General features: G+C 30.1%; 1 protein-coding gene across 7 annotated transcripts in view; it reads right to left on the reverse strand.

Moving 5' to 3' along the window:
* The window catches only part of LOC134712827 (inositol 1,4,5-trisphosphate receptor type 3-like), a 116,317-nt gene that overhangs the window by 15,116 nt on the left and 73,799 nt on the right, over positions 1-27,402 (reverse strand). For 6 of the 7 annotated variants that reach the window (XM_063574766.1, XM_063574769.1, XM_063574768.1 and 3 more), the window contains 20 exons: positions 26,519-26,597; positions 25,758-25,844; positions 25,314-25,418; positions 24,896-24,967; positions 24,141-24,270; positions 23,703-23,841; positions 17,912-18,064; positions 15,989-16,145; positions 15,409-15,506; positions 14,906-15,005; positions 12,636-12,719; positions 10,970-11,152; positions 10,570-10,713; positions 9,985-10,134; positions 9,277-9,378; positions 8,431-8,550; positions 7,469-7,525; positions 3,866-3,934; positions 3,552-3,575; positions 1,701-1,727 (listed from right to left, as the gene is read on the reverse strand). In XM_063574766.1, the coding sequence (XP_063430836.1) occupies positions 1,701-1,727; positions 3,552-3,575; positions 3,866-3,934; positions 7,469-7,525; positions 8,431-8,550; positions 9,277-9,378; positions 9,985-10,134; positions 10,570-10,713; positions 10,970-11,152; positions 12,636-12,719; positions 14,906-15,005; positions 15,409-15,506; positions 15,989-16,145; positions 17,912-18,064; positions 23,703-23,841; positions 24,141-24,270; positions 24,896-24,967; positions 25,314-25,418; positions 25,758-25,844; positions 26,519-26,597 (2,080 nt within the window). The remainder of the gene's footprint in view (positions 1-1,700; positions 1,728-3,551; positions 3,576-3,865; positions 3,935-7,468; positions 7,526-8,430; positions 8,551-9,276; positions 9,379-9,984; positions 10,135-10,569; positions 10,714-10,969; positions 11,153-12,635; positions 12,720-14,905; positions 15,006-15,408; positions 15,507-15,988; positions 16,146-17,911; positions 18,065-23,702; positions 23,842-24,140; positions 24,271-24,895; positions 24,968-25,313; positions 25,419-25,757; positions 25,845-26,518; positions 26,598-27,402) is intronic. The other variant, XM_063574773.1, reaches the window with a different exon arrangement.

Raw genomic sequence — 27,402 nt, forward strand, 5'->3', positions numbered from 1 at the left:
ATATAAGAACACATGAAAAGTTAGTTAGATGCTTTTTATTAGATAGAAAATCAGTTTGTAGCTTTTGTCATATTTTCACCTATATTAAATGTTTTATTCACTGTAGTTATTGTTAATATTTCATGTACAACAAGAATAACCACTATACAAGGCACACAGCTTTGAAGGGATAATAAATATGCCCATGGACAGGGAAATCTACCAAAAAGTAGGATGCTGTAATCTAAAGAGCCATTTTTAAAATACAGAATAATCATAGACATAACTCAGAAGAATATCTGCTGTGTCCATCATGTGTTTATAGTCTTTAATATAATGTTGGAAATACCTGGCACCATAGTCAAAACTCAATAAAACCATAAATTTGGCCTTTTTTAATTATAGTAGCATAACTCAAAAGTTGCTGATATAAAAAGTAAAATAATATATATACCATTCTCTGATTAAAATTCAAAACGGAAAATTTGTAGTCAATGGCAAAATCAAAAGCTCAAAAACATCATACAAATGGATAACAACAGTGACATATTCCTGACATTTCTTACTTAGAAAATTGTGGATTAAACCATGTTTTATAGCTAGCTTAACCTCTCACTTGTATGACAGAAGCATAAAGTTGAATATATATTGTTATTATTGACAACAATGTGTGAATTACCAAAAATGCCCAAAGTGGACACAAGTCACATGACCATAACAGGAATTTTTTTTTTAAATAGTTTGTAGTGACTCCATTAAACTTAACAAAAATACTTTAGTAGATCAATTAGATAGTAAATATCTCTGCTTTGTCAATCAAATAATCAGTAAGAATCAAGCAGTTAATAGTTAATACACCCCCCCCCCCCCCCCTTTTTGCATACAATAGAAAGAAAGAAGAAACAAAGTACTGTTACAAGGCAAACTTTAGAGCTAGAAAGGACTGACTTAATATAGTTCAGTAAAATTTTAAGCTAATTCTATTCACTATATTTAGTGATTACAGTCTATTAAATTGTAAATGCAATAAACTATACTGCATCATACCTTTTGTTGGTGGTACAATTTGTGGTTTTATATTAATAAAACAAGTCTTTAAGTAGTTTATCGTAATTACATTTGACAGGCATCTTCAATAAGACAACGAAAAACATATGTGGCATATCTCAAGAGTTGAAAAAAGTGCATCTTTCTTAATTCTTATATATGCTTTCAAAATGTTTAGTTGAACTACTTGTTTAAAATCACATCTAATATTGAAAATTATTGATCCTATAAAATACTAAATTCACTCAGAAAGAACATTGCTTAAGGTTAGTTGTCATTAGTAGAGTTGTTATCTGGAATTCTGGGAAAATTAAAGCCACATACCAATCATCTTAAAGATAATATTACTCCGAACAAACAACGTTCTTAGGTAGAACTATCAATACAATTCACACTAAAATGTGATTGAAATAGGAAATTTATGTGAAAATTATAAGTTTTTTCATCATTTGACATAAAAATATCTGTAAGAAAGTTGTTTGTTACTCAACTGTCTAGAAAACATGAGAACATTGAAGAAATCAATCTGGTTTTGTACAAAAAGTTCTGGTCCATTAAAACAAGCTGTTTTTAAGTAATATAGAATGAAGAAATTCAAAAAGAAAATGCCTTTTAGTACAAAGATTTTTTTCTTTTGAATACCGATTTCTAAACAGTTATTGAGAGACCATTACCTGAAGAATAGGATCATCTTCCACACGCTAAAGTGAAGATTAAAGTAACCCAAAATCAACATATAAATGATTAACAAAGATCACAGACACAGTGAAGTACAAAGTGACAAATGATGAATGCATACTAATTATGAAATAATGATCAATATAAATAACGGCTTTCATAAGAGAATCATTTAGGAGCATCAGATCTTGTTAACAAAACAATGGCTGTATGTAAATTATGCCAAAGAAACTGCTGAAGACCTATGTCAGGTATGCAAAACAAACGCACATATTTTCCTTATTATTCAAAACACTGAGAGCAGTTGATACATAAGTGTACACAAGGGTATTGTGTATTTCATGCTTATATAGGTAAAGCCAAAAAAAGTAAAAATCAGTTCAGTGTAAACATGGCCACTTTTACAGTATTCTGTGAGATAACATCTTATCATGATTGAGATGACATTTAATCATAGATAACATTTAATCATTATTAAGATAACATTTAATCATGATTGAGATAACATTTAATCATCATTGAGATAACATCTAATCATGATTGAGATAACATTTAATCATAGATAACATTCAATTATGATTGAGATAACATCTACTCATGATTGAGATAACTTTTAATCACAGATAACATTCAATCATGAATGAGATAACATTTAATTTTGATTGAGATAACATTTAATCATGATTGAGATAACATATCATGATTGAGATAACATTTAATTATGATTGAGATAACATTTAATAATGATTGAGATACCATTTAATTATGATGGTAAACAGTAGATGACAATAAGTGAAAAATCATTAGAAAGTAAAACCTGTAATAATAAATTATTCCTTTGTAATTCAAACCTTGAATGTGTTTTTATTTGTACCAGTTCAATGGAAATATGATGAAGTGAAAATAATAGAAAAGTCACTCTTCTTAGGAAAATGATGATTAAATGTTATTTCTAAACCAAAAAAATCTTAAAGAAATTATTTGTTCAATTGTTTTATTAGAAATATGCATGCAATTACACAATGTTTTATGTTCATTGACTGGAATTTAAAAAAATGTTCATTTTGCTGTTTCTTGATAAAAAAAAATCATGTCCTACAAAAACTAGATATCTTCCAGGTCACAAAGTTTCAAAGTGTTCCACCTTTTAAGATTTTAACTATTTTTTGTGCACAATTTTAAGGAAAAGTTGTCTCAACTTCTTTACATATATTTGTGGTTGTCTCCATCTATTCACATTAGGGTCTGTTTGAATTTGCTTAGTGACTTAATTTCAAAAGTGTTTATCTTTGCTGCATATTAATTGATCCATTTTGGGGATTTTTTCCCAGAACTTCTCTGCTGCATAACAAAAAGCTGCCATAGACTGATATTCTTCCTATTTTAGAACTGAAATTTCACTTTGATATAATGAATTTACCAGAAGCATACTGAGTGTCGTATAATAAAAACTTGGTGTATTATACAAAATATGCTGAAGCAAGGAATCTTTTGTTAGAGACATATCCTGTTTTCTGTATACAGGACTCAATCATCAAGTGCCAATGGAATAACAAAAAATCTATTTCATTGATCATTATTGAAAAATGAATTGTTGGAATAAAAACAAAATTTTGAGGAAGATCAGAAACAAAATACACCTTTTATATCTGCAAAAACAGTTGGTTAATTGCTGAATTATTCAATTTGAATCACTTTAGTGGCTTGTATCACTGTATCTAAGAATTTTTCTGACTGATTCTATTACCCTCCTGTAAACTAGGATATTTCACTGCTTCATCATATTTTGATTAAAGGTGAGGTAAATTAAATTAACAAAACAACAATTTTAATATCAATAAACTCACCCCTTTCAATTTCATTTCTATTTGCTATTTAATATAGTATATGGAATGAAATATACTGACTAATTTCTTTATTATTTATGTATATATTGACTAATTTTGCTTGTATAAATTAAGATATAGGAAAAACCTTTAAAAAGAGAGATTTGTTTAAAGCTTTTTACATATTGGTTCACAAGGTTTACTAATAAAAGAATTTTAATTCATTCTATAACTTGACTATATCAAAACATAATCCAATAAAAATAAAGCATTCTAACTAAAAAGTCCTAACTATATAGACATAGTATGATTTGTTCATTTAAATTAAAACATACCTCCATATCTTGGTAAGCTTCTGTCATGGTGTTGATAAAAAGTGGAGTATCTAGGTATTCCATTACTTCCTAAATACAAAACACAAATTACTCAATAGGCAATACATATCAAAGTTTAACAATATGGTATATTTTTCAGATATAAAAAGAATTTATGAAAACAAATACATTTTTTAATTTTTCAGTTCAGTTGTGATAAATATGTAATTGTCTTAAAAACACTGGTCCTATTTCAACCACTTGTTAATACATTTGATATAGATATGTATAGGCCTTAGCAGTTTCTAAGCTTTGTCCCCTAATAGAAACTGATAAGGATGGAGACTCTATGGAATTTTCTTTATACAACTTTTGATATCCATTTAACAAGGAAAAAAGTGTGCTTAAAACCTTATAAAAGCATTTTACATACTATATATAGTTGATACATATCAGAATGAGAACTTTGAAAATGTTTGTAGTTATGAGAAAATATAATAAGATATTGATAAGTCATGAATATGTTGAAGCATAAATAAATGAATCAGTGTTAGAAGTATATTGGTATGTGAGTTCACCTATCAGCTGTCTGACTATTGTCTACTATAGGAGACACCTTACAAAGCAAGATATAATATGTTCTGATAAGGGTATATGATACAGGTAAGAGAATTACAAGCCATTTGAAAGTAGTAGTTTCTTGCACTAAAAGATGAATATGTCTTGTAAAAAAGCCAATATATATCAAATATATCTACCATTCTACATGCATGAACATGCAGTATATTAGTAATTATATATAGATTTCAATATATTTTTGTTAGTTAGTTTTCGGACTCAGATAGTACAGTTCATTCAAAATCTTTCCATTAAATGATGGAGCGCTTACTAAGCTATAACTGATGCTTTTCAAAATTAAATTTTAACATTAACCCCATAAGGTTAGCTTGTAGGATAGATAATTGATAACCCTCTTTAGCTATTTTCATGATAAATACCTTAAATAATTCTATTATAAGCTATCTCACATGATAAACATCTTGCTAAACCCCTAACCTAGTTCACATTATAAAAAAAATTGCTAATCCCCTATCCTAGTTCACATGATAAATAACTTAATATGCAGTTGGCAATCATTGAAAATTATATCACATCATATTATCTTTATAAAAAATGCAAGTTCTGTACAGATACATAATGCACAATTTTTTATTCTTGGTTTAAACTCTCTGACTCATGTCTTCAGCAACTTTTGTTCAAAGGGATCACACACTATAGTATGAACATGTATCATATTTTGTATCTCAACTTCAAAAGGAAAAAGCTTTTGTTCCCTTTACAAAACTATCAAAGTAGGAGTAAAGAATAAGCAGTGCACTATATAACGTGAGTGAAATAACTGATGTTCCTGGGATGCTTTAAGAGTACTTGCAGCTTGCTAAGTATGTTTTAATACAGATATTAATTCTTTTGCTTACTAAAGAAATTTCAAAAGCCATCAAATAATCTAATGATAGCCTATAATATTGCTTATAGAAATAACCACAGTTAAAGGAGTCATTACAAATAGAATTTTAAGATATATAATAAAAACATTATGTAATCATCAAATTTTTTTTACAAGAAAGTCTAAGAAAAAAAATCAAGTCGCATCACATCAAATGTCATAACATCTTAAGTAAATAAATTAATTCTGAAAAAAGCTGCAAATACTCTTCTGAGATGTTAATGTTAACAGGAAGTAGTAAAATGGGAGATAACTTACCTTTTTGGACCTAACTTTTATTTGACCATACTATACAACAATTAACAAAACTTACAATACATATCAACATAAATAAAACATTCTACATTAAAACAGAGTAACAGAAACAATACATAAAAAAACAACATACATAACAGTTTTATGCATCAGATCAATGCTGTGGTTTTAGAAGAAGAAAAATAAAACAACATCTATGTGCCATTGAAGTGGAAATTTACACAAATAAAATAGATTTGGGAAAATATGATACATAAGTTTAAGTTTTACAACAACAATATTTAAAGAATAAACAAACCGCTGATCCTCGTTTTAGAAACTAAAAATTATACATGTACATTTTTATATATTATGCCTATACTTTATATTATCAAATGAAAGACAGCACAAATGTTTGGTCATTAAATAACCCATAGGAACAAATATGATTCCCTCAATGACAAAAAACATAAATGTTTGGTCATTAAATAACCCATAGGAACAAATATGATTCCCTCAATGACAAAAAACATAAATGTTTGGTCATTAAATAACCCATAGGAACAAATATGATTCCCTCAATGACAAAAAACATAAATGTTTGGTCATTAAATAACCCATAGGAACAAATATGATTCCCTCAATGACAAAAAACATAAATGTTTGGTCATTAAATAACCCATAGGAACAAATATGATTCCCTCAATGACAAAAAACATAAATGTTTGGTCATTAAATAACCCATAGGAACAAATATGATTCCCTCAATGACAAAAAACATAAATGTTTGGTCATTAAATAACCCATAGGAACAAATATGATTCCCTCAATGACAAAAAACATAAATGTTTGGTCATTTAATAACCCATAGGAACAAATATGATTCCCTCAATGACAAAAAACATAAATGTTTGGTCATTAAATAACCCATAGGAACAAATATGATTCCCTCAATGACAAAAACACAAATGTTTGGTCATTAAATAACCCATAGGAACAAATATGATTCCCTCAATGACAAAAACACAAATGTTTGGTCATTAAATAACCCATAGGAACAAATATGATTCCCTCAATGACAAAAAACATAAATGTTTGGTCATTAAATAACCCATAGGAACAAATATGATTCCCTCAATGACAAAAACACAAATGTTTGGTCATTAAATAACCCATAGGAACAAATATGATTCCCTCAATGACAAAAACATAAATGTTTGGTCATTAAATAACCCATAGGAACAAATATGATTCCCTCAATGACAAAAAACATAAATGTTTGGTCATTAAATAACCCATAGGAACAAATATGATTCCCTCAATGACAAAAACATAAATGTTTGGTCATTAAATAACCCATAGGAACAAATATGATTCCCTCAATGACAAAAACATAAATGTTTGGTCATTAAATAACCCATAGGAACAAATATGATTCCCTCAATGACAAAAACATAAATGTTTGGTCATTAAATAACCCATAGGAACAAATATGATTCCCTCAATGACAAAAAACATAAATGTTTGGTCATTTAATAACCCATAGGAACAAATATGATTCCCTCAATGACAAAAACATAAATGTTTGGTCATTAAATAATCCATAGGAACAAATATGATTCCCTCAATGACAAAAACATAAATGTTTGCTGGGAGACAGTTTGTACAAATTTTGAAACCAATGAAATTCCCTTTCTTTTTTTAATGGTAAATTTTTATATAGGCCAACAAAGAATATAAATCTTTTCGCCATTCTAGAGTTTTTTATTGTTTGGTCTGAAATGAAGAAAGTTAAATTGTTAGTTTTGAGAATGTGCACAAATCCAGTGTGAGAGTGTACAATCATGTGCTGAATGATTTTCGTCCGAACACTCATATTTTACCATAGCTGTCGTTTCTCTCAATTTCCTCCAAGCATAATCAATGTCATGCACATTCACCTAATAATAGTGTAAACCAATCATCATGTGCTCTTAAACATCAATCTGATAATCAATCCTGACCTATTTTCAGACTATCACCAATGTCAGCCTAGCCATGGTTTAAATCAATAACCCTAGCCTAGTCTAGCCTATCCTGGTCATGGTGTTAATCAACAAAATTAAACAACCCTAGCCTAGCCATGGTGTAGATAAACAACCTTAGCCTAGCCATGGTGTATATAAACTATCATAGGTGCATTCTGAAAAATATTTTTTACCCATGCTGTAGTCTCTCGTACTTTTTTCCAGAGATATTCATCAACACCTCCCTAATAAAAATACATCATTCTCAAACAATAAATCCATATTTGTTCTGAGCTGTTACCATAATGGGGAGATGATATTGCTTTATCTTTATAAATCACTTGGTATACGAAGGACATCGCATGAAAATCAAAGCATTTAAATTTTTGGGGACATACATGAACTTATTCAAAAAATACTGCATAGGAAATCAGAAATCTTAATAAATAACAGAATGATAAGAAGACCGCACTAGAACTATTCCAAGTGAACCATAAGACATACATCCTGGGAGAACCTTTTCTTTCATATGAAATTACCGTAAAATCAGAAATTATCTATATCATAGGCATAGAGCAGACAAAAATACAGAAATTTAGAACAAGTTTAAATGCTTGATATACCAACCATGCAGCATTATTCACCATAATAAAAACATCACAAAACTTTAGGTCTTTATAGCATATTTTGGTGCAACAGCATTTAATAAATCATTTGGTTTATTTTGAAATGAAAAATCCACAGACATGCAACTTTTGATTTTTGATGCATGAAAACAATACATGCAAAAATAGTATCTCAAAAACTTATATTAAGAAAATTTCAAATCTTAGATTTACCTTAGACAATGTTGCAATTTGTACCCCCTGAGCGGGAGCATTCTCCTCATCTGAGTCTTTAGGATTCTCCTCTGTCAAAGATCTCACAAGAGTAGCTATTGATTTCTTTAAAACATATACCTGGAAGAATGAAACAAGTGGAGGTCTAGTTAATTCAACTAATGAAATAAAAATCTCTGTATTAGAAGGTAAAATTGGAATTTTATAATTGTTAACATCTATTTTCTTAGGCCATTGAAAGTTTTTTGGCAGCCTGAAAATTTAAGCTTATTCTGTAGCTACCCTTTACTTAATTAAAAAAATTGTTAATGGGAAGAAAATTTGAGCAAAGTACAATTTAGCCTTAAAAATAATCAGAACTTTGATCTGAAAGCAGAAATTTTAAACTACATAGGTTGGCATTGATTATATTTTAACAAGGATGTGTCCATAGAACACGATGCCCCCACTACCACTATCTTTTTCTTTGTTCAGTGGACACAGTCACCTGTAGATTTCATAATTATAGCGAAAAATGGGGGAAATAGAATATTTTTAGTATTGTTATATAGAATAAATCTACTGTGAATTGGGATAAAAATTCTCTTTTGGCATTAAAAATGAGACTGATCATATCAAAAGGAACATGTTTACTAAGTTTCGGATGGTCAGACCGAAAAACATAATGGCCCTTGGTGGGACATTAAATTCTAGTGTAGATACTTAACATGTGTCAAGATGAAACGAAGTGACATGTATATATGGGTAATGTAGTGTGTGTTTCATATGTCTTTGTTATTTTCATAATTATCATCACAATATATACATATCTTAATCTGATTATATACTGCTATGATTTATTATTACCTCTTTCTTTCCACAACCTTTGAACTGTCCAACACGAAGAATGTGGTTGATATAATCACAAATCTTATGGTCAAATATCACAGCCTGATTCTGTTGATTCCCCTGAAAAATTAAACAAAACTTACTGCAAATTCTTTTTTCTTAAGTTAGACACAATAAAGCCTATTGTTATAGGCCCTCTTTCAAGAACTATAATACATATAAGGACAATTGCATGTTTTTATTAACCAAATTTTGTTAAGATGTACACATTTTTCTTAAAATTTAATCATCTCTAAAACATATGACCTACAATTAATAAGAAGTAACAAGTATTTAAATATCAAGAAATTTGATTCTGATAAATAATTTACTATGTTTGATGAAAAAAATACTAGCACAAGTTCCTGGATTAACAAATATAATATGTGAACATTTATTTTTGCAGTTATTTTCATTATTAAAGCCCAATGAAATGTTTTTGCCAAATAAAATGATCAACCGCTGCAAGGGTTTTATAGCCAGTCAAAGTTGTTTTAACACAACCATCCTCTTCACTTAATAATTTTCTGAAATACTTTCAGCAAACAGCTTGTGAAAGATGAACACAAAAACACTACACCCTACCAAAATGATACAGAAAAAGTCCTGTTTGGAATGAAATCTGAAACAAAACATGAAAATAATATAACAATGAAATATTATATGCTGATTAAAGTTCTAACTTACTGATGTAAATTCCACCAAAGTATCAAACAGCTGTACCACCAGAGGGAGTGATTTGTCATTGATGTTAGAGTAAACAATCTGTAGAAACTTGGTTGTCTCTGCCACAAGATTTACTGACTTAATATTGTCTGGTTGTTCTCTTAAATAGTTCTGTAAATAGCAGTGCAAAGCTTCTAAGATTAAAACAGTCTTTGCAAATGTAATATTCCATGAACATTTACACATAAAAATAATATTAAATATATAAGATATTTAAATTTATTTCTCTAATTTTGATATCCATCATGGTGTTAATGTTATATTTAAAATTATTGTAATAATAAGGAACAGAATATTCCATGTACAACGTTTTTGTTAATATTATCAAGAAAATTGTACCATGTTAAAAAAAATATTAATATAAGTTCTATGGTTATATTTGGGAACACTATGCTCCACATAAATTTCTGCAATGGTGTATGCATAAGTCACGCTCAAGTGTAAAAAAAAAATTAGATAACATTGATACTCTTTTTTGTATCAACAACTAATGATTTTCTTTTCTACCTCAGGAAAAAATAATCAAATAAAAATTCAAAATATTACCTGTAAATCATGATGCTGATTGTCACACATCAATCCCAGAATTCTTAGAACCAATTCTATATACCCGTCATCTCTGAAATCAAACTCTGACGACATCTCCAAAGCATGCTGCATCAGCTCCTGTAACTCTTCCTCGTCTATGTTCTACACAACAAATATAAGTACATGTATGTATTTAAGACAAGCTTATTATATTCAACCAATAAACAATTATATATAATAAGTTAAATTGTATGTGCATCTTTGTATCTGTAAATTTACCTCAAAGTTTAAGAGTACCTAATTCAAACTGTGTCATATTTGTTGCTGTTATATCTTATACAAAAATGTGAACTTTTTTTTTATGTCCCCATTTATATCTTCCCTATTTTAGTTGACATAACTACCAAGTTCAGTTTACCTCTATTTGGACCTCTGGTACATCAGTAACAGGGGCTACTTGATTGGCTGTACTGCCAAGTTTTTTCCCTGCTTGTCCATTCAGTGCAAGTTTTGAAGGTTTCAAAAGTCGACTGCTACCAAAATTTTGTTTCTTCCCCATACTGGTTTTTGATCCTCCTATGCCTAACCTTGAAGCTGGTCTCTACAATCATTATTAATGAATATTAAAAAAATAAAATGAGAAAATCCATAGAATAAATCATTTTAAGGATTTATGAAGGCGAAAACACATTTTAACAATATATACATTTTGTATTCTCATCATTTAACACACAATTAAGACAATCTTCCATATCAAGTGAGAAAAGCACCTGCTTTTGGTCTATACTTATAGACAGACAATACATGCAAAACTATTCAAGTCTGAAGCACATCATTCAAGTTATAAATTAATATGCATAATCCAAAAAAAATTGCTGAAAGTGTTTCATACACTTTGCCAGAATGTAGATTTTTCCATGCATTTTTCAAAAATAATAATAAAATGTATGGGTCAACATGCTTTATTTCAAGCTACAAATCATGCAAAATTGCCCATATTTGCATAGATCATTCTTGAATAAACACATTTTTTGAGTTAATAAAAAGAAATTTATAAAATAGATTTTTGAAATAAAATATATATGAGAAGATAAGTTGTAAAATATACTTTAAAAAAAAAATGGAGTCACCGACTATGTTTTCTTCCTACAAGTAAAAATTGATAATATCTCTATCATGACTTTATAATAATTTTACGATTGAGTTATCTCCTCTAAATGACCAAATTGACAATTTGGATGAAGCAAACACAAACATTTGGTATTTTATAAATCAGTTTAAAAAATGCAATAAATCATTATTTTTTTTTAATGTCAATAAACAGTCTAACTGCCAAATCTGCCACATAATTTACTGATCTTAAGCAAAGAACTAGACCTATTATGAACTGGAATTTTACTATTCAAAGTTTGCAGTATACAGTTAATTAAGAAATAATTCATGGGGGCTTGAATATATCGTGATTTTACCACGGGTTGGCCCTTTATGACAAATATTTTACCCTGAGCGATAGCGAGGGGTAAAATATTGGCATAAAGGGACAACCCGTGGTAAAATCTAGATATATTCAAGCCCCCATGAATTATTTCGATTCTAATAGGACAAATACGGCAATTATTTTGGAATCGAAGCGCTCTAGGTGATGGCATTATTTGCCGTTCCAATATATAAACGCACTATTAAATTGACGTAAAATAACGGAGCAAACTGAATAAATGATGATGCTTAAACTATTTATAATAACATATTTAGATAATTTTAGATTAATCTAATTATTATTGTACTTATATGTCTCATATGTATACAAAAACGGCTAATATAACTCATTTTAGCATCATTTGTTAACGTTTCCTTGTGATGATTTTCCGTTTCACAAGCGTGTATTTTCCCGTAAATTGCTTATATTCTGACGTCATTCATTAAAAAATATATGACGTGGGGGTACAATGGGAACAGCCCATGAAATATATTCATATTTTACCACGGGTGTGTACTCAAAGCGTTTGAAGGACGTCATGTTAGAATATACCATAATTTAAAAATTCAAATAAAAGTTGGTAAATAAGTGAGACTGTTATACTTACCAAGAAACCTGATTGTCTAAGATTAGCCATGGATTTCTTTGCCATTGATAACATAGAACCAATTTTGTTAGCCTTCATAATTTCCTGCATGCAAAGAAATATTATGACATTGTTTTACAGATAAAATGCCAAGCATCAAATGTATATCATGCTTTAAATAAGTAATGTCATAAAACAGTAGCAAAAACAGGATTGTTTAAAAAATAATGAAATAAATGAACGACCTTTCATATACTGTGAATTCATTCATTTTCTTGTGTATCAATTTTCCTAGATTTAGGAAAGCTTGCATTTTGTGGATATTTGATTTCGTAGTTTTGCCAATCTCTACATGCAAAACCTTTAGAAAATTTGTAAATTGTTGAACATTTGAATTCCAGGTTCAATTGTATCCACAAAAAACCACTAAAATTGGTATCAGCAAGTATAGTTCTTGTACATTATACAACAAGTTCAACTATTTTTTATTCTTCTTACTAAGATAGAAATATTTTATAACAGTAGGAATAAAACATTAAAATATGTGCAATTGATAATGCCCCACCAGGGTATGATTAACATTTGCTTCCCTATTAAAAAGAAATAAGTAAAAAATAAGAAAAAGCAACATGCATCTATAAATTACCATGATCAACAAATTTTTTTAATTAGATCACTTATGGTAAAAATAAAATATAGGTGAAATGAAGAACAACTTTGGATAAATTTCTGGCTTGTGCAGCTACATAAACATTACAAGACATATCAAGTGTCATTCAAGGTTATCACTTCATTTATAAAGAGTAAACATGTTACAACCAGATATAACCTAGACAAAAACGCATGAACAAAATATATCTATTCAAAGAAAAAAAACCTACAAAAGCGGAAACACATTTTTAAACCAGTTATATTAAATGACAACACTGAACATTTTTGCCAAATCTTACCCATTCAGGCTGGCATAAAATGAAAACATACAGATATAAATACAATAAACAAGGAACATGACAATCTAAAACAACTTGGAAATGGTCAAAATTTCTCCTTGCAGGTCAAAAGAATTTAAAAAGTTTAAGACAATGATTTTAAGTTAAACAATTTGTTTATACCTCATAATTTATTTATTTAAACAAGAATGTGTCCATAGTACATGGATGCCCAATGCTTCAACATAACATGAAAATTCAGCCCCTGGAGGAAGGCTTCACTTAGAGAAGTTTATTTATCAATGCAATAGTGACAAGAATACAAAAACTGGGGTATTAATAGACAAATAGTATTGCAACACCAGTGCTTGTGATAACAGAGATAACATTCCTTTAGCTTCTGACATTCCATACAGAGATAACATTCCTTAAGCTTCTGACATTCCATACAGAGATAACATTCCTTAAGCTTCTGACATTCCATACAGAGATATGATTCCTTAAGCTTCTGACATTCCATACAGAGATAACATTCCTCAAGCTTCTGACATTCCATACAGAGATATGATTCCTTAAGAATCTGACATTCCATACAGAGATAACATTCCTCAAGCTTCTGACATTCCATACAGAGATAACATTCCTTAAGCTTCTGACATTCCATACAGAGATAACATTCATTAAGCTTCTGACATTCCATACAGAGATAACATTCCTTTAGCAGTTGACATTCCATACCATACAGAGATAACATTCCTTAGGCTCCTGACATTCCATATAGAGAAAAGATTCCTTTAGCTTTGACATTCCATACAGAGATGACATTCCTTTAGCAGCTGACATTCAATAGAGATAACATTCCTTCAGCTTCTGACATTCCATACAGAGATAACATTCCTTTAGCTTCTGACATTCAATAGAGATAACATTCCTTCAGCTTCTGACATTCCATACAGACATAACATTCCTTTAGCTTCTGACATTCCATACAGAAATAAATCATGCTAGTACTAACATTCCTTTAGCTTCTGACATTCCATACAGAAATAAATCATGCTAGTACTAACATTCCTTTAGATTCTGACATTCCATACAGAAATAAATCATGCTAGTACTTACTGCTCTACGATTACTTCTCTGAGAAAACATTTAAAAAAAAATAATGAAAAAAATAAAGTTGCTGGTTTCTTCAGCCATTTAATCAAAGAACCCAAAAAGAAAAAAACTCTTTTCTCAACTCTCAAGCATAATGATTCCATTCAAGGAAGAGTAAAATCAAGATTAACAATTGATATATATAAGTTAAAATGAAACAAACAAATTCTATAAGAGTACATTGTTAAGTTTGGTACATGTACTTACAATAGTAGCCATCTGTCCTGTCTGCATGGCTTTCTGCAATGCTTTGGCTTGTTGCATAGCTTCTTCCATCTTAGCTTGGTGCATGGCATGGAGCAGACGTCTGAAAACACCAAAAACTATTAAGATTCAATGTATAGAGTATTTGGTCGGTACAAAATTTCTTCTGTTATAAGAACATTATATTTCCAATGTTAAAATAACTCCAGGTCATCATATAGCCTTCCACAATATACAAAGCCACATAGCACTTTTGATTACTTGTATATTGTTGTAGCTGGTTTTTTATGGAGGAAGTCTGATCAAGTTGCTTTGAGAGATTCCAAACTTTTAACATGAAAAACTAAGTTAATTAAGATGAGCATCGAATCATCCATAAACAAGGATGGAACTGATCACAACTTAAGTGTTGACAGGCTAGTGATTGCTGTAGATGAAACACTCTGCCACCTACAATTTTGGGCAAAGGGAACAGGAGTTAATAGTTACCATTCAAAATGACTTACTTTTCTCTTGTTGCTATGGCTGACAACTGCATCCTGCTTTTGATGGAAAAGAAGAATGTTTCCTCTCGGGTACCAGTAAAATAACTAATAAGATTATCCTAAAATTACAATTAAATCATGTCATATTAAGAAATAAATTCAAAGTGGTAAAAAAAAACTCCTGACAATGGTGCTTAAGAGACAAATCATTTTTAAAAAGAGGAATCACTATTCCACAAATTGATTTGGGAAGAAAATAAGATGCATACAACTTTTACACAGCAACAAAACAAATTTAATTACTTTGACCTCACGGTCACATGAAGGCTAGCTAATACTACTTGAGAGTTTAAATTCTTAAATAATAGTCAATACTGTCAGATGGTCTTCATTGATTGTTTAGTGTCTAGAAAATATGTCAAGCTCATAATCATCATCATGTCTAAAAACTTTTGTTTAAAGGAAATATGATATATTGGTTAAAATCTGATTGTTTAACTTTAACAACAAATATTACTAAAAATACAAAGGTTATCTACATGAAAAAAAAATTATAATTGATTTTAATGTTTGCTCAATCATTCACGACGTAGATAAATACCTGAACACAATCATTTCCATTGAAGAGAAGTGTAGCCATGAAGGCCAGAACCTCTCTCACCACGTTGTCCTGAGGTCTGGACAGATGGTCCAGGACACTGGTCACTACATCATAAGAATTCAATGCATCCTGGACATCACTTATAGCATGAAGTTGTCTGTAAATATAAAACATTATTCTATAATATACATGTAATATACACTATATGATTATTTTGTGTGCCTTACTTTACAAGACAAGAATTTTCTTCGTAGTTTATTAAAATTTAATATTCTTTGTAAACCAAATTTCGATTTCCAATTAACTTATTGGATCCACATCTCTTTTTTTCACCCAGATATAATTTAGGCAAGTTTATTTCATAAACATGCTTTCAATATTCAATATCCAAGGAATTACAGATTTAAAGGTATGTCAACCTTAACTAGACAGACCACAAAATATCCAAGGACCTAAAAAATTATCTCTGTTTTTGAAAACCAGAAGGAAAGAACATGATATAGATAATTATTACACAGAAAGATTAAAGGATTGTTTTTCTAAAAATACCAATAATACTATGCTCAATTCTTAAACAATCTGACTGGCAGGCAATAAATAAGAAAACAAAAATGTGCCCATAGTACACAGATGCCCCTCTCACACTATCCTTTTCTATGTTAAGTGGACCGTGAAATTTGGTTCAAAATCAACTTTGGCATTAAAATTACAGGAATTGCATCAAAGGGAACATGTGTACTAAGTTTCAAGTTGATTGGTCTTCAACTTCATCAAAAACTACCTTGACCAAAAAAACTTAAACCTGAAACTATGATTTTCTGTGTTCAGTGGACAGTGAAATTGCAAACAAAAATCTAATTTGGCATTTAAATTAGAAAGATATTTTCATAGGGAACAAGTGTGCTAAGTTTCAAGTTGATTGGACTTCAACTTCATCAAAAACTACCTTGACCAAAAACTCTAACCTGAAGCAGGACAGACAGACTGATGAACAGATTGACAGACCAGAAAACATAATGCCCCTCTACTATCTTAGATGGGGCATAAAAATATTTCACAGATCTCTGACTAAAAGCCTCAGACTCTCAATCCTCAGGTATAAACAATCACATTATATATTAAACCTCTCAGTAACTGTTCTTACATTCTGTGCCTAGCAGCCTCAGATTCCCAATCCTCAGGTAACTTGACTATCTCATTATCAGTGGTGGATCCAGGAATTTTCATAAGTGGGGGCCCACTGACTGACCTAAGAAGGGGCCCGCTCCAGTCACGCTTCAGTGATTCCCTATATAAGCAACCAATTTTTTTCCCAAAAAAGGGGGGGCCCGGGCCCCCCTGCCCCCCCCCCCCTAAATCCGCCTCTGCATAATATATTAAACCTCACAGTAACTGTACTTAAAACCTATGCCTAGCAGCCTCAGATTCCCAATCCTTGGGTATCTTGACAATCTCATTAAATATTAAACCTCTCAGTAACTTTACTTACAACCTATGCCTAGCAGCTTCAGATTCCCAATCCTCAGGTAACTTGACAATCTCATTATATATCAAACCTCTCAGTTACTGTACTTACAACCTATGCCTAGCAGCTTTAGATTTCCAATCCTCTGGTTACTTGACAATCTCATTAAATATTAATCCTCTCAGTAACTGTACTTACAACCTATGTCTGGCAGCCTCAGATTCCCAGTCCTTGGGTAACTTGACAATCTCATTAATATTAATCCTCTCAGTAACTGTACTTACAACCTATGTCTGGCAGCCTCAGATTCCCAGTCCTTGGGTAACTTGACAATCTCATTAAATATTAAACCTCTCAGTAACTGTACTTACAACCTATGCCTAGCCGCCTCAGATTCACAATCCTTGGGTAACTTGACAATCTCATTAAATATTAAAGCTCTCAGTAACTGTACTTACATCCTATGCCTAGCAGCTTCAGATTCCCAATCCTCAGGCAACTTGACAATCTCATTAAATATTAAGGCTCTCAGTAACTGCAGACATTTTACATCCAATTCTATCTGATCCAGTTTTTCCTTCTCATTAAGATGTGTTCTCTTAGCAGAAATTCTATCAGGAGAAGAAAACATTAACATAAAGTAAATATATATTCATTCTCAATTTTATCTATGTTTTGTGCTTCTTTAGCTCGTGTAGTTTACATGTATCACCAAAACAACAAACTCAAGAATAATGTAGTAAAACAATTTATCTCAGGTTTACCTGAAAATGTGACTTACAAACATTAGCCTCTAGATCATCTTAGTTCATCTGAACAGATTTTGCTTACACAAATTTCAATTAATTGATTAACAAAAAAAAAGACTTTTAGTATACAGCATCACAAGTGTTTTGATTGACCAATCAAATTCTGTTGTTTATTTATCAATGTGTTCCTGTACCACATTGTGTTCATTTATAAGTGGATCAAAGCATGCAATGTTTCATATGAATCCTCCCATGCATTCATTTACTTATTAGTTTTGATGACATATTTAAAATTAATAATCTGAACCATGCAAAATTAATGAAAAAATAAATAAAATGTTTCAAACTTCATAGAAGTTACAAATACTTATTTACTTTTTATATATTTTTAATGATGTTACAAGAAATTATTAACAAATGATAATTAAGGATGTTTTACAGTAAAGACTAAAGTGGGTTGGATTCTCACAATGTCTTGTTATATCAATGTAAAAATATCCTCCAGTTTCCAATCCTACTTGCTAATCAAATCCTGACAAATACTGACAACTATATTTATGTGTTTAAGATTTATTAGCAAGTGATGTTATCAGTATCAGAATATTTTCAACAACACTGTAATTTTAAAGTTATATTTATTATAAAATTAAAACATGCATAATTCTCACATCTAAGATAAGGATAATTATATACAATATTTTTGATAGAACTCTTTAAAGGTGAAAAACATGCCCATTTAAAACAAAAATTTGTAGACATTCAAAATGTATGTAGCCTTAAAAATTCTGTGAAATGATCAAGTCTATACAGATGTGATCATGAAAATCACAACATTTATAAACTGGGGGAAATTGCAACTGTTTACCTTACAGAATAGCTGAAAATGAAGAAAGAAAGGAAAATATAAAATCTCTGTATTCTATGGCAATTAATCAATGTACATCATACATTTAACCAGATGCTCTGCAGGGCGTAGCTTTATACGACCGCAGAGGTTGAACCCTGAACGGTTGGGGCAAGTATGGACACAACATTCAAGCTGGATTCAGCTCTAAATTTGGATTGTGATTTAATAGTTGACACAGCATAGGTTTCTGACACAGAATAAATGTGTTCTAATGAACTTAAAATTTTTGTTTTCTCTTAAGAGCAATTCACTATGCTGTTGAATATTAATCCTCTCAAAAAAATGTTTGAAGAAATTTTCTTTTTATTTATGAAATTTCAAATGAGAAAAATTGAACCCAATTTTTTAATCACATCCCCCTTTCCCTTATTCCAAAACTAATCTCAATTAAAATATTCTAATTGAGTTTGCAACAATAACTACACATTTAAATACATCATAAAATATTAAGATGTAAAAAAAACTGCTTGTTATCTTCGAATGGTAAAGATTATTTAAATTTATCAGTTGGTAGTAAAAAGTGAATAAACATTGTATATTGTATATAACAAGATTTAAGTTGATTCTGGACAAAGAAAGATAACTACAATTAAAAAAAAAATCTTGCAATAAGATATTTCTTGCTTACTATTCTGGACAAAGAAAGATAACTCTAATTAAAAAAAAATTTGCTATTTCACAATATTGTGAAATTAGATATTTCTTGCCATTGCACAATACTGTGCAATTGAAAAGACTTGCTATTGCACAATACTTAATATAATAATTTTAGATCCTGATTTGGACCAACTTGAAAACTGGGCCCATAATCAAAAATCTAAGTACATGTTTAGATTCAGCATATCAAAGAGGCCCAAGAATTTAATTTTTGTTAATATCAAACTTAGTTTAATTTTGGACCCTTTGGACCTTAATGTAGGCCAATTTGAAAAAGGGACCAAAAATGAAGAATCTACATACACAGTTAGATTTGGCATATCAAAGAACCCCATTTATTCAATTTTTGATGAAATCAAATAAAGTTTAATTTTGGACCCAGATTTGGACCAACTTGAAAACTGGGCCAATAATCAAGAATCTAAGTACATTTTTAGATTCAACATATCAAAGAACCCAACCGATTCATTTTTTGTCAAAATCAAACTAAGTTTAATTTTGGACCCTTTGGACCTTAATGTAGACCAATTTGAAAACATGACCAAAAGCTTTTGTGGTCATAAACATTGTGTTTAAATTTCATTGATTTCTATTTACTTAAACTAAAGTTATTGTGCAAAAACCAAGAATAATGCTTATTTGTGCCCTTTTTTGGCCCCTTATTCCTAAACTGTTGAAACCAAAACTCCCATAATCAATCCCAACCTTTCTTTTGTGGTCATAAACCTTGTGTCAAAATTTCATAGATTTCTATTAACTTAAACTAAAGTTATAGTGCGAAAACCAAGAAAATGCTTAATTGGGCCCTTTTTGGCCCCTAATTCCTAAAATGTTGGGACCAAAACTCACAAAATCAATACCAACCTTCATTTTGTGGTCATAAACCTTGTGTTAAAATTTCATAGATTTCTATTCACTTTTACTAAAGTTAGAGTGCGAAAACTAAAAGTATTCGGACAACGACAACGACGACGACAACGACAACGACGACGACGACGCCAACGTGATAGCAATATACGACGAAAATTTTTTCAAAATTTGCGGTCGTATAAAAAGAAAAAAAATGTGTGCAGAGATCACGAAATCATATCTTGTCCTATTCGTCCCCACCCTCCTTAATACCCAATTTTAAACTTGGAAATATATATGGTTTGCTACAGAAAACCCCAAAAAATCAACCACCAGGCTTTTAAAAATGCTTTGGAAGGGCCATGAAACATGCCAGACATAATAAAAGTAAATAATGAATAAGACAGGTTTTTCTGTAATCCTGAATAAGAGAAAAAACTGTCCTAAAAATACTAAAAACAGTTGTTGGCATGACACAGGTTATGTTCTTCTCATATATGTTATGATGGTATGATACTAAACCCCTAACGGGAAGGATTGTGCCTGATGTTCATATGATGAAATCATAATCTTTCAGTCAGTTTAATTGAAGTCTGGAGCTGGCATGTCAGTTAACTGCTAGTAGTCTGTTGTTATTTATGTATTATTGTCATTTTGTTTATTTTCTTTGGTTGCATCTTCTGACATCAGACTCGGACTTCTCTTGAACTGAATTTTAATGTGCGTATTGTTATGCGATTATTTTTCTACATTGGTTAAAGGTATAGGGGAGGGTTGAGATCTCACAAACATGTTTAACCCCGCCGCATTTTTGCGCCTGTCCCAAGTCAGGAGCCTCTGGCCTTTGTTAGTCTTGTATTATTTTTATATTAGTTTCTTGTGTACAATTTGGAAATTAGTATGGCGTTCATTATCACTGAACTAGTATATATTTGTTTAGGGGCCAGCTGAAGGACGCCTCTGGGTGCGGGAATTTCTCGCTACATTGAAGACCTGTTGGTGACCTTCTGCTGTTTTTTTTTTTTTTTTTTTTTTTTTTTTTTTATTTTGTCGGGTTGTTGTCTCTTTGACACATTCCCCATTTCCATTCTCAATTTTATTTCAACTACAAAAGTGCTACAACACAACAATAAACGACAAAAAGAATAAATCTTTTATATTCAAACTGTGCCACATCTAGCTAAACATAACATCTAAACATGCTGAGGGAAGTTCTAGGCATTTTACAAAAAAGTATTTATCAATATATATTTGTTGTTAATTTAATATTCTATTGCAAGACAATAAAACATTTTCGCTACATTGTACTGTTATTTATTGAAAAAAAAATGTCAAATTAAACTACTGGGTAAATTTACTTTCGATGCCCGCTTCTCCTTTTTCCAGAACTACAAAAACATTAGAGACATTGTAGGTATACATTCCTACAACCTTAGAAAGTTACAGCTAATACACATCTTATACACAGTTCAAGTTTAAGAAAACTATGGGGTGGCAATGAACACTTTATAGCAAAGATCAAAGAAAAATACATTTAAATAGAAGTGTGACAGTAATTATTTCACGAATTTTCTTAAACTTGAAAAGTCAGTTTCATATTTCAAGTGTACATTTTACACTATGAACCTCACCTATCTATATTGTGAAAACTATTATAGAAAAGTAAAGAACAGTAAGACTCTCTTGACAAATGTTCAATTCATCAACAAGAAAAATCTGTAATTTAAAGAGCAATATATCTCAACTGGCAATTTGTTTTATAATGTATTGATAATGAATCTTATTTTACATTGAAACAATAGAAAACTCAGTCTTCAAAGAATACCACTTACTTTGTTCATAAAATATCATGTGGCCAAATAAGATCTATTGTGTGTTCACTGCATATCAAATATACTGTGAAGTCAATTCCTTGTTATCAATTTTAGTGAGTACTGCCATTACTTTTATTTATTTATTCTTGCAGTTACAGAATTTTTTAGAACACTTATTATAATCAGACTCGGAATCAACTTAATCAAAATACTGAATTTGTTGTTTCATGCACAAATTTTGTAATGTGATTATCAACTTTTTGTCATTTTAAGAATCATGTGACCAACTTTATTTTGTTATTGGGTAACATCAAAAGTAACTTCAGTGATTGTGATTGTTATATTTAATCAAACTGAAAGTTGAAAGATACATGTCACCAATATATATCTTAGTTTGATTTGCCAAAATGTGTTGTCATGCTTGAAAAAGCACAGTAATACATCAATATAAGGCAATAATTAATTGGTTTATTTCATGTATGGTTCTTTTTTTATTAATAAAACTGAGTGTAGTGATTATTCTTTGTTGAATTCTTAAAACCGAGGTTTGCTGTGATCCACCAAAATTAGTATCCACGAATAGAAATGAATCCTGGATATTTATCAAACGTTCAAACTTGACTATATATACACTTTCACAAAAAAAAAATTCTATTAGATTTTTTTTAACTCTTAATATCAGTTATTTTGGAAAATCCTTATATTTATTTTTCAAATTATTCGTCAATTTATCCGTTTCTGCACCCATTGTATAAAAAAAATTAATCAACATGTGGTTTGTTTGATCTCAGTTCTTCATTGGTTAAAATCCAATTATGATGTCCAATATTCTTGTTTTCTTCTGATTTTCTATTGTGACGAAATGAAAAAAGGCGACCATGTCTGACTACGTCACACAGAAAGAACACATCTTTTTGCAGATCAGTCGCAAAGAAGGAATAAGTTTGCCTGTGTATTGTTTGAAAATCATTAGAGAAACAGATTCCACCACCAAATCTCGTGTAATAGGATATTTATCCACTCTTGACAGTTGAATTTTAAATATTTAAAACGCTCGGTAAGCCTCGCATTTTAAATTTGAAAATTTGACTGTCTAGAGTGGATATATATCGTATCACACTCGATGCAGTGGTAGAGTCTGTATTTACATGATGCCCCATGAGCATCGGCTACTGGTAAAATCAATATAAATTCAATCAATGAGGCTTTTCTTTCCAAAGACTTGGTAAGCCAGATTAATTTACTACCAACCATATCAGTAATGACTACTTACGATAATTGTTTGACTAATTTTTCTGCTTGAGCATATCTACTTTTTGCATCTTTATGTCCAGTGTCAATAAAAAATGTGATGTGATCTTGGAACTCTTGTCCTAATGGCAATTCTTCATCTCCATCTATCTCAGAATAATCTGTAATGTAACAACCAAACATGCTTATCAATCTCAAGAGATGAATGATAGAGAAAGCTTAATATTCTTATGTATCAATAAATCTGATTGGGTACCCAATAATGACAATGTAAAATTCTGAAATTTGCCCTTCTCTAACCTAGAGGTGATCCTATATGATAATTCCAGAACTTTTTTATGCACAATTTCTTGTACAATGGATGAAAAGGATCCATTTTTCTCATTTAAATTCTTTAAGTATAATTGTATTGCATTGTTTAAAATCTACCTTTTTTTTTACATTTATTTTACAGACTAACCTGCATCTGAATTATACCCAATCTGAGCATGTACTGTATTTAATCCACCATAAGCTGTTTTCATATTGACTGCAAAAACATTCAGTTGTCTGTTTATTTCCTCTTCATATTGATAATATTCTTCATAGGACTAAAATAAAACCACTCTTAAACTTGTAAACATGGTTCATAATATAAGGTTTGTGTAAAGAGAGATATGCACAGGAAGAGATATGAAATTCTTTAAACTTGCTGCATGTTTAACCTTGAGCATGAAATACTTCTTGACTGTCATATAACTATAAATTGAAATAAAAAACCAACAGATTAAATCAAAACTCTTATGCTGGCTCTAACATAATTTGTTTAGATTTGACAAAGTTTTAATTTGAAAATAACAAACCCCTAATCATTAAGATTATAAAAAAATCAAACAGGCTTAGCGCCATATCACTAGGTACTGAAGTTTCTGTGAATCTTTAGAATGATTGTTGCTTGTTCAACATTCTGAGGAAATTTCTATGATAAGAAATCCATGGAGAGATTTAGGAGTATACAAGTTTCAACATCGTTCCTTTGAGATATAATTTCAGATCTGACAAATCACACCAATAAACACATGTGACTTATTATTCTAATTTCTTCTTTTGTCATTCAGTCTTGTATATGTTACCAGCTGATAAAAACATCTCATCTGTCTAGTATATGAATAAATGCAGACAACCCATATCAAAGTAAATATAATTTAGGAAATTATGTTTAATCCAGTTACATACCCTTCTAGCATCACTCTTCACTTCCTGTCCTTGAACACCTTTAGCATATTTATCTTCAAATTCTCTCATTTCCTGTCAATAAAATAGTTAAAAGAATGTAGATGTTGTTTTATATGGAGTTACAATTCAGTCAAAATGAAGTATGTCAAATGTTAAGAAATCTTCATTGTAGAAAGTATTTACCCTGACTAGATGACATATAGTAACTGATAAGAATTCTGTGAAAAATCCAAACACTAATAAAATAATTACTATCCACACTGATCTGTGTCCACACCCACACTGATCTGTGTCCACACTTGTAGGTTTTAAAAAATATCCTTGTATGAATTTTCTATGTTCTTATATTTTTTCTTGCAAATTGTTTCAAATATCAATCTTTGTCTGAAGTGAAAGCTTTATAAATAAGTAAACTCACATCAACTGGTAATGTAGATGCTGACAACAGACTCATGGTACAGGCTACAATAGATTTCATCTGTCTCTCTATACTGACTAAGGGGGCTATTTCTTCCATAAAATCCTGTAAAAAAGATAAGTTAAATGCTACTGAGGTGATAAGGTATCATACATCTTTAGTACAGGCCACACATCAAATTGATTTTAGATCCTTTCATGATCTGATACCAAATTACTTTGGTTTATAAAACATCCAAGCCTATTCAATAAAAAGCAACAGTATTAAAGATTGAAGTCCTGAAAGTAAAAATTATATTCTAATGAATTCACATTACAACATGGACTTTTCTGTTTTTACTATCACTGTTAAATATGAGAGAATTATTTCATATTTTTATTTCAATTATCCTATAATGGTTAACTTTTCATTAATTTGATTTTTCCTTGTTGATGAATAAATTACCTTGAAATTCCTAGTAAGGTCATCAAGATGCTGTGGTTCATCTGGAAATACTGAAGGGTCTGGCTGATAGTAGTTTCGACAAAATATCTACCAAAAAATTAAAAAAAAGGAAAATAAATTAAACCTCAATGGCAAACTCCAAAATGTTGATAAGAGAATAGAATACTGTACTAAATAAAAATTATGGATCATATTACAGTATAAATGCTTAAAAATTCTTTCTAATAAACTGTTGACACAGAAATAGGGCTTTCACATATGTAATTTTGATATCAAAATGCAAATGCTGAAAATATATGGCATAACTTCAACTTGTAAAGTGTGCATATATTCAGAGTCAAAGAAGCATGACTGAACGTTCAGGGGAAAATAGTCTCCTTAGAAATGAGAAGTGCTAATGCTAATACAACTATAATCCTTATATCTTTGACCTACCACTAGTAGTTCCTGCCATCATCTGATCCAGCAAGCAGAAATCTTGGTTAAGGGACTTTATTAAGGCAAGACAAAGTCAGTCTGAGTCTCTTAGGTGTAACAGAGGGACATGGTCTCATAATTTGCTTGTTACTAAGAATCTTAAATGCTAAAGTAACAGTAGAAGACGTTTTTTGAAGTACAGGCAATTTTTGAATGTTCTTTAATGTGCCTTTTAAATAATCTAATTATATTATTATAAAAATAGGCAGAGAGCTTGTTTAAAAAAAAACACCAGTTAAACTCCACCACATATAATTTAATTATTGCATGTCTTTATGTTTTACCTGTAAGAATGGCATGACACTGTCAAACAGGTAATGGATGGATCCATTGATAGCTTCATTGGCACTTGTTCCTGTGTCACTATAAAACAATACAAGTTATTAATGTGGTGCAGTTATCAACTTTAGATTATAGTTTAAGGTTGGAAAATATCACCATGTCTGGATCTTTCTTTTCACAAAAATCTTACGATGAAAATTGATCGTAAGTTATACTGACATGACTTTCAAGTTTTTTTAATCATAAGATTTTTTTGTGAAAAGAGATGCTGAATTTTGCATATCTAAATAAAACTATATATATAAAATCTCAATTGAGATTGTTTTCATATCACTACTGAGATAAATGTTGTAAATAATAAATTTCAGTAAAAATTTTATTACGTCAATTGTAATTATCTCCCTTATATCATTGACCTAATAAATTTATTTTTTTTAGGTTGCTTTATAGTCCTAATATTCTTTAATTTTTCAGTAATAGATTATATATCTAAATATATTTGGTTGATATTGTCCTAAAAATTGAGTTTGAATATATAAATTTGAAATGTAACAAAATCACCTCATATGAATTTTATTGACCCGATAAATTCTCGTATAAGGATAATTGCACACTCACAGTGTAACTTATAATATCTATACAAGTAGGGTAAAATAATAAACCGTAACATAACAATACACAATGATGCTTAAAAAATATCCATAAAGTTAAATTTTATTTTTAAATCTCTTATCTTTTATTTAAATTTAAATAAAAATACTTGAATCCTTACTTTAATAATAATAAAAAATTTGCAATAAATGCAATGCTGCAGATATATTGCATAATTTTTATTCAATATTAGCCGACCTTTAATAAACTATCATAAACATTTTACTATAAAACA

This window comes from Mytilus trossulus, chromosome 3, assembly GCF_036588685.1.
Source record: "Mytilus trossulus isolate FHL-02 chromosome 3, PNRI_Mtr1.1.1.hap1, whole genome shotgun sequence".
NCBI lineage: Eukaryota > Metazoa > Mollusca > Bivalvia > Mytilida > Mytilidae > Mytilus > Mytilus trossulus.